Source organism: Artibeus jamaicensis, unplaced genomic scaffold, assembly GCF_021234435.1.
Source record: "Artibeus jamaicensis isolate MK-2021 breed Jamaican fruit bat unplaced genomic scaffold, CSHL_Jam_final contig_685, whole genome shotgun sequence".
In the NCBI taxonomy this organism is placed as follows: Eukaryota; Metazoa; Chordata; class Mammalia; order Chiroptera; family Phyllostomidae; genus Artibeus; species Artibeus jamaicensis.
The window spans coordinates 13152426-13169736 of NW_026521924.1; the positions used below are offsets into that span (position 1 = coordinate 13152426).

At 43.9% G+C, this 17311-nt stretch overlaps 1 protein-coding gene across 1 annotated transcript in view; it reads right to left on the reverse strand.

Moving 5' to 3' along the window:
- TMC2 (transmembrane channel like 2) overlaps positions 1 to 17311 on the reverse strand; it is a 56292-nt gene that overhangs the window by 24122 nt on the left and 14859 nt on the right. Inside the window, exons 6-12 of the mRNA XM_053671247.1 lie at positions 15159 to 15240; positions 14686 to 14792; positions 8605 to 8703; positions 7173 to 7315; positions 5273 to 5420; positions 2609 to 2797; positions 207 to 386 (exon numbers count right to left, since the gene is read on the reverse strand). Of these exons, the coding sequence (XP_053527222.1) occupies positions 207 to 386; positions 2609 to 2797; positions 5273 to 5420; positions 7173 to 7315; positions 8605 to 8703; positions 14686 to 14792; positions 15159 to 15240 (948 nt within the window). The remainder of the gene's footprint in view (positions 1 to 206; positions 387 to 2608; positions 2798 to 5272; positions 5421 to 7172; positions 7316 to 8604; positions 8704 to 14685; positions 14793 to 15158; positions 15241 to 17311) is intronic.

Consider the following 17311-nt stretch of genomic DNA (forward strand, 5'->3'; position numbering starts at 1 on the left):
AGTCTAAGAAAAAGACAGCAAAGAACTGCAGCTGAATGGTAACAATGGCTATCTTTGGGCCATATCTTGGGGATTTTTTTCTTCATTTAACTTTTCTGAACTTTCCAAAATGTATTTAATTAATATGACAGGTATTAGGAGATTATGACATTTTAGAAAGGAAATTTTGTGGGCACCAGAGACTGGGGGGAGTTTGTGGTCTTTACCTTGAGGTGGACATCATCCATCAGGGCCAAGAGAAACGTATAGAGGTTCCCCAGGAAGAGTGCAAAGATGCGTCCCAGCTGCCACTTCAGTCCAATGCGTGGGTGGTAATTCTCCAGGGCAGCGATCGTTTCAAACAGAGGGGGACAGAACATCCCAAGCAGAGACATCACGATTTCTACCTGAGAGATCGGAAAAGCCTGGGTTACTTACTTTGTCAACAGCACTTGGTTGGCCCCATCTCTGTACCCCGAGGCCATGCATCTCCGTCTCCTTGTTGCCCTCTCCTCTGTCTCTGGAGATGCCCTGGGATCTCCACAACTTGCCACATGACCCTGGCAAAGGCACCAACATGCCCCAAGCAGTCAGTGTACATCCCACACAGCATGATTGCTCTGTGACTGGCTGCTATCCTAACTGTTGCACTTAGTGTTGATAAAATAGCCAACTTTTCTGCGAAGTAAATGATCAGCCCCTGGGACAGTGCCTTGTGTTCTGTAAAGCTGTGAACTAGGTAAGTGTCACTGTGGCAGCCCTCGTCTAAGGAGCTCGACAGACAGGAAGCTCGGATCACAGAAGGGGTTTATCAGTAGAGGGATATAGTGGAGAGCATGGCGTTTGGAGTCACATGGCTCTGGGCTTGAGCCCACGCTCTATTCCTTGCTGGTTTTGTAATTTAGGAAAAGTTACCCAACTTCTCTGAGCTTCATATTTCTTCATGTGTAAAATAGTGATGGCAGTTCTTGTTGTGAGAGGCAGGAAATATATGGAAAATGGTAAGCTCTCAATTTTGCCTCCAATTTTGAGAGAATCCTGACTCCATAACTGAACCTGACCACAGCAGAATATCCTCTCTGCAACTCAAACTGCTCATCCAGTGGAGGGTAAAGTCCTGAGCTGCTGACCAAGTTGCAGGTTGGTCAGTACTTCTGGGCAGCTCCAGACTCCCTCAATCTCACACTGACCGTTGGCTTGGCTCTCATCCCCTTCATACCTGCTTAGTTCTACCCACCACTGCCTTTCTTTACGTGGTTGTCTAATGTTCAGCCTAATTCCTGCCTTTGCCACAAAATCCCGATCATGTTATTCCCGCCTTCTGCTGCTGTCTGTGCTTTGGCTTGTTCTTGTCAAGCCTGCTTCCTAAGGAAATTGTAATGCACTGAAGAGCAGAATCCATGCTGGACATCTTTCATGCTCCCCCACACACAGTTAGAGACCTGATGTTTTAGATGAATTCATTATAAATAGCATGTGCCTTTTAAAGATTCAATCTGATTATCACCTTTAAACTGTAACTTTAATCCATTTACACTTATTACAGTCACTAGTATATTTAGATTTAAATCTATATAATGTTTGCTTTAGGTTTGTCCTACCAGTTTCATATTTCTTTTTCTGTCCCTTCTTGCTTTGTTTGGGTAGACAGATTTTCTTATTAATGAATTTGTTTAGCTTATGATTCTGCTGGTCAATATTTGTTTCTGGGCTTGGCCAGGTGATTCTTCTGCTAGTGTCGCCTGGTTTCACTCCTGAACCTATGGTCAACTCATGGTTGATGGCTTTATTCACGTGTCTGCTGGTTGATTGGCTATCGCCTGGGGTGATGAGATAACTGGGCCATGTGTCTCGTCATTCAGCAGGTTAGCCCGTAACTGTTCAAGTCATGGAGGTCTCAGGGTTCCCAAGAGAGCAAGATCCAATACACAAGCACTTTTTAAGTTTGCTTATATCATGTTAGCTACTGTCTCATTGGCTAAAGCAAGTCACATGGCCAACCTCAGCTGGATTCAAGGAGTGGGGAAACAGATTCCACCTCTTCATGGGAAGAGCTAGAAAATCGCATGGCAAAGAAATGTGCATACAAGGGTGGGCAGGGTTTGTAGCCATTTTGCCAGCTGCCACAGATGTCAAATTCTCAAAAGAAATTTATGCATTCAACATAATCACAATAAAACATTAATGTGTTTTACTGTGGATCTCAATGAGAGAATCACTCTGCCAGATAATCAACACATACTACAAAGCACTGTTTATGAATGTGCTATTAGTGCAGGAATAGACAAATAAACCGGGGAAGTAAAGAAGGGAGGCGGATCACAGGCACACATAATAAGCACTTGATTTATGGTACTCGGCGCTGGAGAGCTGTGAGGAAAGGATCACCTCATTAACAACTCGTGTTCACTGACAAGCTAATTAAAACCAGCTGTATCTGCTACGAAAGCCTAATAATGGGTGACTCTTTGTTCAAGATGTGTATACTACCAGGTTGGAAAGAGATACAATTTCACTTTGAAAACAAGTCCTATAATCCAGACTTTCACTAATCCAGCTGAATGGCACAGAAGCCAGAGTGATTTCCACATTCACCCCTAATATTCACTTCCACAGATGCCCTCCTTACCTCATTCCTTTCATACCAGCTGACGTTCTGCATTTTGGAGAATTCCTGGGATCGCTTCACCACAAAGTAGATGAGGTACCCACTCCCACACAAACAGCAGATGATGAGAAAGTTGGCCAGAACCCGGAGGAATCTCGTCAGATGGATATTTTCCTCTTTATTACTCTCTTGTTCATCCACTATTGATTCCTTAATGTGTGGAAACAAGATGTGAATAATGTAAGGCCAGGAACCACTAGGAACCATGGATGGGTTTCTGAGATGACTACTTTCTGTATTTCCATAAATGAAATAATACAGAGGGGCAATATGAAGCACTATTGCTTATGGAGAACTAGTCCTTTCCTTTTAGAAAACATATTTTGTTGTTACTGTTATTCTGGTCCATGTAATGACAAAAGCTTAGGTTTGTTAAGTAATTGCTATGAACCAGATGTGGAGCTAAACACTTCCCAGGCATTTCCCCTTTTAATCCCATCAACTAACCAACAGAGTGATCACTGTTATTACCTGTAACACAGATACTAAGGAGCTGAGAAATTTCAGGAACTGTTTGGGATTGTTTTAAAGCTGTAGTTCAAATGGATTAAAATGGATTATTATCATGATTGAGCTTTCTAATTCAGAGACTGGTTTTTCTATAAAAAAAAAACTTGTGGCCAAACTTTTTCTATAAATGGCTCAGTAGCAACTCTTTGGCTTTGCAGACCATGTGGTCTCTCTCGCAGCTGCTCAGCTACACCGCTGTAGCACGAGAACAACCATAGTGAAGACATAAATATATGGGCATGGCTTTGCTTCAGTGAAATCTTGTTTACAAGTATAGGCAGCAGACTGGATTTGAACCTTGGGCCATAGTTGGGTGACTTTATTCTAATCCATGAGCATGGTATATTTCTCCCTTTATTTCAAGGTTTAGAATCTTTTTCAGCAATATTTTATACTTTTAGTGTAGCAATCTTCATATTTTTGGTTAAATCTAACACCGGGAATTTTTTAATTTAATTTCTCAAAAATCGATTTGAGAGAAAGAGAGGGAAGGAGAAAGGAAGGGAGAGAGAGAAAGAAAAGCAGTGATTTATTGTTCTACCTGTTCATGCACTCATTGGTTGCGTCTTGTATGTGCTCTGATGGGAGTTTGAACCTGCAGCCTTAGTATAAGGGGACGATGCTCTAACCAACTGAGCTACCTGACCAGGGGAATTCCTAGAATATTTTATAGTTTATATATATAATATTAATGTAAATGGAGTTCAAAATTATTCTCTAATTGTTTGCTGCTAGTGTACAACAATACCACAGATTTTTTTTTTATCATTAACCTGGTCTTCTGCATCAGTAACTACATGAGACACAATTAGTGTATGTGAGACCAGGATGGAAACGGGGTCTCTTGGGTACAGAAGTACATGGTAGGAGATCGTGCCAGTCAGTTAACAGTTACTGTGTTCACATACAGGTGTAACCAACTCATCAGGCAGTTAACCTGCATGAACACAGTTCTCACAACATGCGCCCCTTGAGTAAGTATATTATCTTGGTTTTGAATGGACTCAGAGGTTCAAAGAGCTTCATAGGCATTGACCTGTTTTGTCCCTCTCCGGTAGGCCTAGAGGAAGAGACAAAGCCTTCGTCGACCCCTGGCCTGTCCTTGGATGCCCCACCAGAGGCTCCCATTACTGTGAGAAGCGGGGAGAACTGGTCGGCTGTCTGCTCTACCCACTGCCACGCACACAGGACTTTGGGGCTCACGAAACCCATGTAAGTGAGTTGCTGAGCCCGCGCCCTGCTCCTGTGGGTGTACCCACCACCTGTAGGTGCCCGTCAGTGGGCAGCAGCTCGCTTCTCCCAGGAAGGGCCAGGAGAGAGGAAAGGGGAAAAGATAAGAAAACCGAGCACAGTTGTGTTATAAATCCGACCATTTCTGGGTCCTGGGGGCAAGTGTGGCTGATCAGACAGGAGAAATATTGAGCTATCGATAACTTTGAATGGTTTCTATAGTCATGGAGAAAAAACCAACAAGATGTGCAGTGCTTCAGTGTTACAGCCTCTGCCTGCATTAATCTGGTTACCCCTTAGTTTGTTTAACAGGGAGAGGTGTGTAGGTCATCTCACATCTCTATGAACCAGTTGATGAGGTAACTCATTGTGGAGTCAAGCACATAATTAATTCCTTCATTCCCACACCCCCTAACCAGGATTCTCAACTCTTTCTGGGTGTGCTAATCACTTGAGAGGAGCTTTTTAAAAAATCCAATGCCAGGATGCTGCCTAAAACCGATTATCCCATATTCTCTGCGGGTGGGACCGAGAAGACTTTTAAAGCCCCTGAGATGATTCAGACATATGTTAAAAGGTTGAGAACATCTGCCCCAAAGGCATCTATCTTTTCATGTCCCTCAGCAGAAAACAGTTCCACAAGGCAATCGGCATGACCAGGTCCTGACATCTGTGATTCTCTGACTTATTAAGAAACCGGTAGTGGGTACCAGCTGTGAGCATTTTTTTCTTAAAGGTTTGAAAGCTGGGCTCCTGCTTCAAGTACAGCTCTTGCCACAGATTATTTGGCAATCTTACTTCCTATGACCCAGCTGGGAGAAGTCTCCCAAGGACCAGAGGCACCCAGGGCTCCCCCAGGAAGTGGGAACCGCCCCGGGCAGCTACCTTGAAGCTGGTGGTGATGGAGGCGTACTTGTTATCGGCCGTCTCTGAATTCCCGATCAGGTAGTCCCAGCTGGTGAACATCTTGAAGCTGAATGTGAAGTTCTCACTCTCCCCCTCGCTTGTGCTGCCCTGGCTGTTGCTGGCCATCCTGTAGGGTACACAGCGCTGCCGTCATGCTTGCCCTGTTTTTGCTGCGTCAGCCCAAGGGGACCCTGGCCTGAGCCAATACTGGGCCCAGGTAGCAGACATCCAGTAAAGGAATGAACCGCACAGGAACACAGGCCGAGACAGATGGGACTCGGAGCACTTTCTTCCCAAATTCAGAGTCCTCTGCAAACACACACGGTGTCGCTTGTGTAACAAGCTTGCAGGCTATGGGTCACTTAGCCCTGTTTTCTACCCCGATGTCTGATTTCCTGGGGCTTGACTTGCCTCCTAGTGCTTGAGAACTCTTTATTCTCACAGAGGAACATTTCCTTCTAACTTACCTATTTTCTTTGATAGAAAATCTATTCCAATATAAAATACAGTAAGTCTTGAGATAGATGGTACTTTTCTGAAGTATGTTCGTGAAAGCACCTTGGACCTGCCCGGTCACCCATGCATTTCATTCTACCTACCCTCCACCTCTCTTTGTGGAGTTTCCCCTCTGGAGGTCAGCTCTTGGGAATCCCACAGTTCCAAGCAGGGGCTCTGTCAAACATTGTGTGTGTTGAGGGAGTGTGCTCCTCTCTAACTCTATCTTACATGTTGGCTTTTGGGATTTGTGTTCCAGGGGCTTCATTGGCTTAGTTAGCCCTTTGGTTCCATATCCGCAGACATATCTGGGATAATAGCAGGGGAAAAGGTAACAACAAGAGGCTAAGAATAAAACCACGTCTGTCTCCTTGGTTTTTTCCCTGTTGCTTGATGGAGCAGGGCAGCCACATATCAGCTCATGGTCACTGCTGCGTGCCGGGCAGGTCCCCATGAACGGCAGCACTTCCCCTGATGTGACGCAGTAGGAAGCCCCGCTGGTCCCACACATGGCCCTTCGGGGTTTCTAGCCAGGCTTTGAGAGTTCTCTGCTCCTGTCCTGCAGACACAGCTACCCCTGCTCTTCTGGGAGAAGTGACCCCTTGTGGCCCTGCTGAAGGGAGGTGAGCCTTGGTGGTCAGGTGTGTGCAGGAGACTGGGCCACCCCTCCCTGCACCAGCCTTTGTTGATGGGGTCCCCTGACTCAGAAGAAGGCCATTCATGGAATGGGTCAAGTGTTTCTTTAGAGAGCATGAATGAAGAATTGCAGACATAATTACAATACAATTAAGAACCAAGTCCGTTTCTGATCACTGAGACAAGGTAGAGTTGGGGCCAGCGAGGATACCACGGTTAATCAGAGCCACATACATTCATTTAGGTCTATTGTTTATATTGTAAGTGCTGGGCTGGGTTCTCACATGTAAGTAGTTACAGAGGAACAGCAGGGTTTTCTAAGGAAGTTGAACTCTGGGGAAAAACAAAACAGGTCTTGCAAACCTCTCTAGCCTTCCCTTACCAGGTACCATGCTTCCCCTCAAGCCACACTGGCCTTTTGACAGTCTTTGGTACTTACTCGAATATTTCCTACCTCAGGGCCTTTGCACGTTTTCTTTTGTCTAAAATGCCTCAGACTTCCAGCATCACTGGCAGTTTCCAGGCTCACCTAAAGGAGTTTCTGTCCCATTTCCCAGATCTCCCCACATTATATACCCTGTTTATCTTTTATACCACATGTGACAACCTGCATTTACTTTGCTTGTTTGAGGGTTTTTTGTTGTTTTCTCTCTCCATCCCCCACAAGGTGAGTAGTTAGAGAGTGGCCATGGGAGCGGGCTGTCTCATGAACAAAATTAAAAGCCTGTAAACAAGCGGTCATACTTACGATCTAATGACCATCATCAGGCTATAGCCGAACACGCTGACCCCCACCATAAAGTAAGCCATGGGCAACCTGTACCTCAGCCACCCGATGGTCCTCTGGTCGTTGTAGTAGCCGTAGAAGAGAGCGGAGTATTTGATGTAGCCCTGTGGGACAGCAAATCCCAGTGCTCTGGGTTGGTGTGCTGGGCGCAGTCATCAGACACCTCCGTTCTACCAGGCATTTCTCAGGGGTTCAGCGGGAGTCTCAGGGGAGGAAGGGAGAGTTCTGGGCCCTCCTGTTCTTCCCTTCACTTCCCTCAATTGCTCCCAAGTCTATCCATGTCTCCACATCTCCTCATCTTTCCCTTCTCCATTTCCTCTATTCTCCATTATACAGAGCACAAAGAAATACAGGACAGAGAGGAGAGTGTTGTTAACGTTAGGGATAAGGGGTGTGTGTGTGTGTGTGTGTCTGCGTGCATGTGCACAGATAGCTTCAAAGTTTTACCCTGACCACAGGACCCTGAGCAAAGTCAGGGAGGCACCGGAGGTGTGTGATGTGTTCAGGAATTTCCCCCAAACTTGATAACACTGGAGCATCAAGTGTGGGGTCTTAGATAGACAAGGGACTGAAGAAGGAGGGAACAGCCAGGTCAGGAATAGTTGTTTTGTAAACCCAATTCAGAGCACTGGATTTCATTCCATTTGGGAACGGGAACAAGTGACTATCAGAGGTAGGGGATGACAAGGTCAGGTCTGCATCGTGAAAAGATTGCTCTGGCAGCAGAGGACAGAGATGGCAGGAGCCAAACTAAGGCAGGGAGCAGAGCTGGAAGATTCTGTTGGTGCCCTGGAATAGTGGGGTGCTATTCAAAGGAGAGGTAAGGAGGGAGAGGGACAAGGGGACCAATTCAAGAAATATTTGCTAGGTGGGCTCAGACTTAGTGATTGATTGGATGTGGGGTGGGGTGGGTAAGAGAGAGAAGTGTAGGATGACTTTTGGGTTTCAGACTTGGATGATCGGATGAACGCTGGTTCTGATCAAGGAGATGTGGAAGAGATGCAAGTTTGGTTAAACAGACATTGGAATTTACGGAGCAATAGGACATTCACTGGAAGGTGCCAAGTGACACTTGGGGAAAAGCTGGAGTAGCAACAGCCTTGAGGTCTTCATATGGGTACAGGGAGGAAAAACCATACCGTAAGCTCAGCTTACACTGATCTGACAGAAGGAGCGGGGCAGTGTTCTCACAAGGACTGACATTCATCAGAGTGTGTGCCCACAGAGAGGGACCTAGGAAGGGGACTGAGGGGGACAGAATGGGCTGACTCGTTTTGCATAGTGCTGGAACTGGCTTTTCAATAATTAAATGCAACCTGTCTCACGTACCCACACAATTTTTTAGATCTCCCAATCACAAAATGAAAGTGCACTGGCATGTTGGCAATGGTACCTCAAAATCCCAGAGAACGGAAAAATCCATGGCTTTTTCTTCCTCAGCCCGAGGCACCGTCTTCCTGGGTATACTTCCATAGGGCATGCCCATCAGTACCTGTGCAGGGACGGAACGACGCAATTAGATGCGGGGAAAATACAGACACGTGGAGACTTTCCTTCTCAGAACAGGACACGCTCGCTTTCTTCTTTAAATGACATTTATCGTATTCCTGATTTTATACGTAACATACTTACTGTAGGAAATGGGGGCGGTATTGTCCATGAAGGGTAAAGGGGGATAAATGGTGGTGGAAGGAGACTTGGCTTGGGTTGCTGAGCGAACAATACAATATACAGATGGTGTATTATAGAATTATACACCCAAAACCCACATTAATTTTATTAGGCAATGTCACCCCAATACATTTAATAAAAAGAGAACAAAAAATTTTTTAAATGTGAAAAAGTTCAGAGAGCACGTAAAAAATGACCTGCCGTCTTAAAGATAATGACTTCATTAGGTAGTCACATGTTTCCTTTCAATCGTTTTTTGAATTTTATACATATTTCAGTCTGGTTATTTAGCTTAATATTCTTTTTTAAAAAAATAATTTTATTTAGTTATTTTTCAAGTACAGTTTTTTGTCTATTTCTCCCATCCCAGCCCCCCCACCCTGTGCTCCCACCTCCCTCCCATTTCCACCCCCCTTAGTTCTCGTCCCTGTGTCCTTCCTATTTGTTCCTCCAAATCCCTCCCCTTTTTCCCCCTTAAATAGCTTAATATTCTTTTATGACCGGTTCCCTATATCACATAGCATTCTCAAAACACAATGACTTCAGAATATCTAACCGCATTATATGTAGCATAAATTGCTACATATGGGAAGGACTGACTTTTCTGTGACATGCAGTTTCCTGTTTCAAGAACGCCTCCTCCCCTTTATCTACTTGTGCTTTTACCCTGCAGGGCTTTCTAATGCCCCTCAGAAAAAGTCTTCTAATGCATTAAATTTGTTAACAGTTCTCCCATAGGTTTGCTACTATTGTGAGTGTCAGAATTTTGAATTTCATCTCACACTGGATTATTGACGGTATAGGAAATGCTTTTGATGTTTGCTTATTTAGAATTACCTGGCCATCTCAATATGCTCGTCCATTAATTCAAGTAACTTTTTATTTATTTATTTATTAAAAAAATTTTATTTGTTTTCATTGTTGTTCAAGCACGGCTTTCTGTCTTTTACTCCGTTCCCAGCTCACCCCTCCACCGCTCCCCACTTCCGTCCCATTTTAATTCAAGTAACTTTTCACAGACTCATTGGGATTTTGGAGGGTATACAGTAACATCACCGCCAAACTAAAGTGACTTTGTTTTTTTTTTTTCTACAAAATGTGTAAGTTTAATTTTCTTGACTTACTGCTTTGGGTAGAAATTTCAGAATAATGTTTAAAAGTAGTAGAGATGGCACACCCAACATTGCTCTTGATTTTCAGTAACAGAGGCTTTAATATTTTACCATTAATGTAACATTACTGCTATTTTTTATTGGGTTTATAATTTCTAGGTAATTCTCTATATTTTTGTTTGTTTTAAATCTATATTCCTATTGGGAAATATATTATATATAAATGGTATATATGTATAGTTGTTCATAACAAAAAGAAAATTAACTCTGTATATCCACTACCTAGTTGAAGAAATAGAGCCCTTACAGGCTCTATTATGAACTGAGCCTTTATAACACCTTGGGTATGCCCTCCCTGATTCACAGAAGCTGTGAGATAATAAATGCTTGTCGTTTTCAGCAAAATTTTGGGGGGTATTTTATTATATAGATAACTAATACAAACCCAAATATCAAGAAAGAAATAATAAGAGTAAAAATGAATGACATAGAAAATAAAGATACATAGAACCAAGACCTAAATGTGAATATTTACAGTAGCTGTATTTATAATAGCCCCAAACTGGGAACAACCCAAACGTCCACAACTGGTGAGGAGACAACAAACGACAATACATCCATACAATGGAATGCTACTCAGCAATAAAGGAACAAAGTATTGATACTCACAACAACATGGCTGAATCTCAAAGACACTGTGCTAAGTGAAAGAGGCCAGACACAAAATAACTGCATTTGACATGATTCTATTTATATTTCCTCCCTTTCCCCTTCCCTCCCTAAAAGTCAATAGATGAAAAGAGAAAGAATCAACAAATCCAAAATTGTTCCTTTTTAAAAAATATAAAGGGGTGTTTTTTTAAAAAAGATTTTAAATTTATTTTTAGAGAGAAGGTAAGGGAGAGAGAAAGAGAGGGAGAGAAACATCCAGGTGTGGTAGCCTCTCACATGCTCCCAACTGGGAACCTGGTCTGCAACGCAGGCATGTGCCCTGACTGGGAATCGAACCAGTGACCCTTCTGGTTTGCAGGCTGGCGCTCAATCCACTGAGCCACACCAGCCAGGGCTAAAGTTGTCCCTTTAAAAAAATAACTCAAAGACAAAACTTTGATGTAAATGAGAAAAAATTACATTGTAATGCAAAAGGGGCTGTAGTTTCAGATACACAAATGATTTGAAAAAGCAAGAAACTATAACTTTAAGCCACTACATTTAAAAATATAAATTGAATGGCAAGTTCAGGAGAGTGATTACATGTGAGGGTTATGGAGATAATACAATTGGGAGAAATAGAGGACTTCAGTGTATATACAATTTCTTTTAACGCTTTAAATTACTGGTAGACAAATGGGCTCCTTCTTTATTTCTTTTCACATGTCTTAACTATTTTAATAGTTATTCTTAGTATAGGAAGTATACTTAGGAAGTACAGATATTAGGCTTACTGACTGGATGCTGTCTCTATGATCCCTAGAACAGAGCTTTTGAACTATTTTGAAGATGTAATTGAATTAATTAATGTCACCAGCAATTATCAACTTTCGCTGCATATTAGAACCATCCGAGGGGTTGTATGCGTCATCTAATGTTAACACTTAAACACTTGAAACAACCACATTTGTATCTTCAAGTTCCTGAGGGTCAGGGATCTGGGCGTGGCTTAGCTGGGTTCTCTGCTCAGGGTCTGTCACAGGCTGCAGTCAGGGTTCTGCCAGGGCTGGGGTCTCACCTGAAAGTCTGGCTGGGGAAGGACCTAATTCCAAATGCACTCATGTGGTTGTTGGCAAGCTTAATTCCTCACGGGGTGGTGGACTGAGGGCTTCTGTTCTTTGCTGGCTGTCTGAGGGCCACACTCAGTGCCTTGTCAGGTGGGCCTCTTCCGTCTGGCAGGTTGCTTCGTCAAAACATGCAAGCCAAGAAGGGAATCGAAAGAGAATGCCAGCAAAATGGAAGTCACAGTCTTCTATAATTAAATCACGTAAGTGACAGCCTTTGCTTATAGTCTGTTAAAAGCAAGCCACTAGGCTAGCCTGGATTCGATGGGAGGGAATTATATAAGGGCTTGATACCAGGAGGTGGGGATGACTGGGGACAATTTCGGGTATCTGCCTACCATAGGAGCCTTTAATTGGAGGATGCCACAACCAGAGTCTCAGGGAGTCACATTCGATTAATCTGAATTCATTGGTATGGGCCTAGGACCTGGTAGTTTTTTGCAAACTCCACACATCATTTCCACAACCAGCCAATGTTGACACAAGAAGTACATGAATGTGTCATCCAGCAGGGCCCTGACAGCCAGCTTCGGCGGCGTAACTTCCCCAGGGATCATGTGGACGTCCTGGGCTCTGCAGGCGATTGTCATTAAAGCTGAACAAGACTCGTTCTAGCATTTGGAGCTGTTTGATTCCATTAAAATGGTATTAACAATTTGTGGGAAAGAAATAGAAGTATGAGGAGAAATTTCGTTCAAGTTGTCTAACGTTTGAGCACTTCTAATATTCTTACTCCCAGACCCTCTGATTCACTGTGGGTAGCCTTGAGACATCGTTAGCCATGGGAATAGCCGGTCATCAGGCTTAGGCTGAAAACCCTTGGGCCCTGAGGTTATTATCCGTGTCTTTGACCACCAGGGCAATTTGCAGTGACTTTGGATGTGTGTGATTCCCATGTGGCCAATTTGCCATTTCTTCACTAAGAAGGCACCTTGGGACACCTGACATCCTCAACTGCTGTTATTTGAGCTGTCAACAAGTCTAGTCTGTTTTACTTCTGGTTCCTTTCTTTTAATCCATTCCCACTGGTCACGCCCTGACCTGGGACTGAGGTATTGAGTATCAGGCTTTTGATTTGCCTTTGCCCCTCTGCTCTTTCCTATCTGTCCCTCCCTGCTGCCCAGGGCTCCTCATTCCAGCCAGCCCCACCCCTCTCCCCACCCCCCACCTACACCCACACGACTTTCCCTGATCAGCATCCAATCAAATCAAGGCACTTTTGCTTGGGCAGTTCTGGTGACGCTGCTTCATTGAAACACACCAATCAGTAAGTTTTCATTGTTCCAAACAAACAATCCCCTTGATATGAAATACTTATAAATGGCCCTGGCTGGTGTAGCTCAGTGGATTGGCCTGTGAACCAGAGTATTGTGGTTCGGTTCCCAGTCAGGGCACATGCCTGGGTTGCAGGCCAGTTCCCAGGAGGGGACGCATGAGAGGCAACCATACATTGATATTTCTCTCCCACTCTTTCTCCTTCCCTTCCCCTCTCTCGAAAAATAAATAAAATATATATATAAAAAAGAAATACTTATAAATGATACCAACTCACATAAATTACATGATATTTAATGTTACCTTTTAGAAAAAAAAAGTAAGTGCCCTTAAAATGATTCAACTTCCCATAAGACTGCCTGTCTGAAGCACTGTATAGCACAATTCCAGCGATGTCTCCTAGACCTGCAGAATTTAAATGTGCTCTCTTCTCATGGAAATAAATTCATTTGGAACAAACGCTCCCAGGAAGAAAACAAAGGCTCTGCGAGGGTAAGTTTCCCCAGTGGTTTCTGACAATACTTTTTCCGTGGGGAGAACCAGGCTCAGGGGAAGAGCTTGGCCCACACTCGCCGGAAGGTTAGAAACCCTCCTCTCCTGCTGGGAGAGTGATAGTGGCCCCAGGACACGGCACTAAGTGGACTCATGACCCTGGATGCCCAGCTATGTCTATAAAGGGCTAGGAAGGCTAGTTAACGACATATTAGTCACTACACGTTTTAAGTCATGTAGAAAAGAATTCAGTGGTTTTATAATGTGACATGTCTTTCCTCCCAAGTGCTATTACAATACACCATCAACCTCTTCCGGCTGATCTGATTTCATTCACATTACATGGAAGTCCTTTTAATTTTCTAAAAAACGGACTTGCAGAACTGTTTCTCAAGGACGGGATCACACATAGAATTGACTCCAGTACATTCACAAATCACTGATAATAAAACAGGGATCAGTAAACTATCATAGAGCCAATGAATAAACCTGGAAGGAAGAAAATACTGAACACAGACATATTGTTACCACAAAGTAAATCCCCCTGTGCACCCAGCGCCAGCACCACGCAGCTCAGGCAGGACACTGAAGGTGTGTGCTCAGCGCTTCATGGACCAGGGGCGCCGTTGGGAAAGATGCCAGGCCACCGCTCTGAAGACTTGGGAGCTCATTCACACGAATTTGCTGTATAACTTTGTCCAAGTCACTTACTCCTTTTTTTATCTCTCAATTGCCCATTTATAGGCAAGGATCTACTTATATCTACAATAAGATTACACTTGAAAAAATGGTGAGGGCTGCTATTTAAATTTAATATTTTTAGGTAATACATTATGATATAATGCATTCTATGCCCCCCCTTTTAGGGTAAAAGAGAAAAAACTCACTGTGATAGTAATTCCTTACTGACCTTAAAGTAAAATGAGACATAGAAAAATGTAGGGTCCACCTCCTAATTCAGAAACACAAATATTTTGGTTCCATTTTGGGGGGTGGGTACTGAGCTATCCGGGTAGCAAATGTGAGTATAGAATCCATCATGAATGACTTGAGTCTTTGTAAAACAGAGAGATTTAATATAAATGAAGATGGTAGTCATGATAAGCCTCCACACCCCCCCCCCAAAGTTATAAGGAGTTCTTTTCTTACCTCTGGGATTATGACTAGACCAAATATTAAGCCGAAAAGAACAAGGTTAACGCCATACATCCATCGGAGAAAGATGAAATATGATGCCACTGACGAACCAAAGTGACCTGGAGAGAGAAAAGATGGTGGGACTTTAACGTTGCAGGAGGAGGACATGAACGCCAGGAAGCACTTTCTGTGTGTGACGGATCCAATCTCCACATTTGTCTGTGGCCCGGACATCCTGATCTCCATGTTCTCTTTGCAAATAACTAGCCTGAGGCTCTATGGGCTTCATGAATCTGCCTACCTTCCCATAATCAGAAAGTCAAGAAACACAATGTAAATATTTGTCTAGCTAGTCCAAAGCCCGTCCCTTTTCCTAATACAGCAGGATCTCCAAAATATTCTAATCAGATGGTCAAACACACAGTCCCAGCCCTTGCAAAACTCTTCAGTAAACCAGCTAAAAAGTGTGACACCAAAATACTCACTTTCAATGTCCTTGATCTTCATTTCCCAGGGAATACACTGAGTCTTGAAGTTATGGAAGTCTCTCTTAAACTTGACCCATTTCTGAAATTAAACAGGTAATACCCTCAGTTCATTAACATGCTGCCTTGGAGTCTGGAGGGGCCTGTGGAGGTGCAGGTTGACGTTGACATGTCCACATGAGGTCGGCCTGTGGGCGAGGCTGCCATCCTGGAGTCAATGAGCCCAGGCTGCCAGAGGTGGATATTAAATCTTCACTTTAAGTCTGGCGCGGAGTGAGGGAGAAGTCGGGGCAACACAATACCTTGCTTCTGTCTACAGGGTTGATAAAATTTCTCGATTGGACAATTTATATATGAATTTAGAAATTTTGTGTATAGTTTCGGGGATTGAATGGGTTAGCAACCTGTGATACAACTTCTTCCACCTTAAAACAAAAATTCAGGGGAAAAAAGAAACCTCACCACTTTCACATCCACATTTGGCAGACAGTCAAGTGTCTAAATCTGATAGGAAATGTTGCTAAACCACGATGCCGATAGAACCAGTAGAGGTGTCAGCCCGTGGCTTCCCATTCTTCTGGGGAAACCATAGCCTGCTTTGTCTTTGTTTTGTTTTTCTGAAAAAAGCATTAGGAAGACATCCCGCCCCTTTCCACAGTCTTTGCCCACCTCCAACACCCAGAGTCTGCCTGTCTGCGGGTGGGGTGAACATCTGTCAACTCTTCAGGGGGGGCTGCTTTCCAACACCCCCTCCATCCCCTGGTGATAAATCCAGTTGGAATGTTGAAAATTCATAGAAAACAGCAAAGGGGTAGTAGGCAGAAGATCCTAAGATCAATTTCTACTATTACAAAGCTCGCCTAAGAACTTGTTCAGGGAGGAAGATTTTTTTCCCTTGTAAATTCACTAAGGATGAAAGGGAAAATTGGAAGGAATCAGGCAGGCTTCCAGACCTGAAGGTTCTGACCACACCCTAACTGGGCGGGTACTAAATAAGGGAGAAAAGCACTTGTCAGAAGAGGGAAATGGTCACAGAGGCAAAAGAGAAGAGGTGCCCATGAGGAAAAGACTGGTTAATAACAATGCACAGGTATTTCTATGACAGGTAGAGAGGGATGTGAGGCAGGTAATGGCCATTGCGCACCTCAGTCCCATTGCTTCCCCCACTTTTCTCAGTTCCGATTCCGTGCTCAGAAGTCCTTCTTGGCTTATTTGGCTTCCTCCGTAGGTCTGTCTATGAGGAAAGCATTTGCCCATCACCTGGGCTCTGAGTATTTTGGTGTCTATGGCAGTAATTTTTCACTGCAAATGAATAGATTGGAATTGGGATTATAGTTTAGCTTTCCACATAACTAACTCTACTAAAAGTAAAATGCCTTGCTGATCTGGACTTCAGATTTCCCAGTTCTTGTGTCATTTATTTCTCCTTTTAAATTAATAACCCAGCATCTGGTTTTATATATCAGTCTCATAAGCTTTATTAATGTGAGTCCTCCCCCAGATGGATCTCCTATCGGGTTGCTGATAAAATCAGTACAAACTATAGGCTTGCAAGGCTGAGGCCAATGTGGGTAATGAAGCTGCCCAGTGAGGCCCCTGGAGGCAAAACCTGCCACTTGGTCACTTGGCAACTGTCTGACAGCCCCTCAGGGCTGCAAGTATCTCCTCCTGAAAAGGATGCCCTGGAGGTGGAGCAGAAGCAGGGGGAGGCCTGAGAGAAGCTTCTTCTGGAAGCTCTTACCCTTCATTGGCTCAGAGAATCAGGAAACTTGGCAGAACACCCCCATACCCTTGCTCAGAGCTCGGTGAGGTGGTAGCTGCTGCCCTAGGACGGGGTTATGATCACAGTCGTGCCTGTCACCTGGCTCTCCAGCTATACAGGAAGAAAGGTTTCAAATAGGGACTGGACAAGGCACAGGTGAGCTATCCATCCTGTCTGTGGATGTCACTCAAATGACTAGGAACAACCAATGAGGCCTGAGAAACTGCACCACAGAACCAGGGAAAAGGGACAGCACTCTGAAATTTTTGGAAGGCGTTTCCTCTAGAGACATGAACGCATTTGGAGAAAGGATTTGGCATTCTTAATAGGACACAAGAAATGTGGCTTCTAGAGTAAAGGATGCAAATTTGAGATGAAAAAGAATATAGGC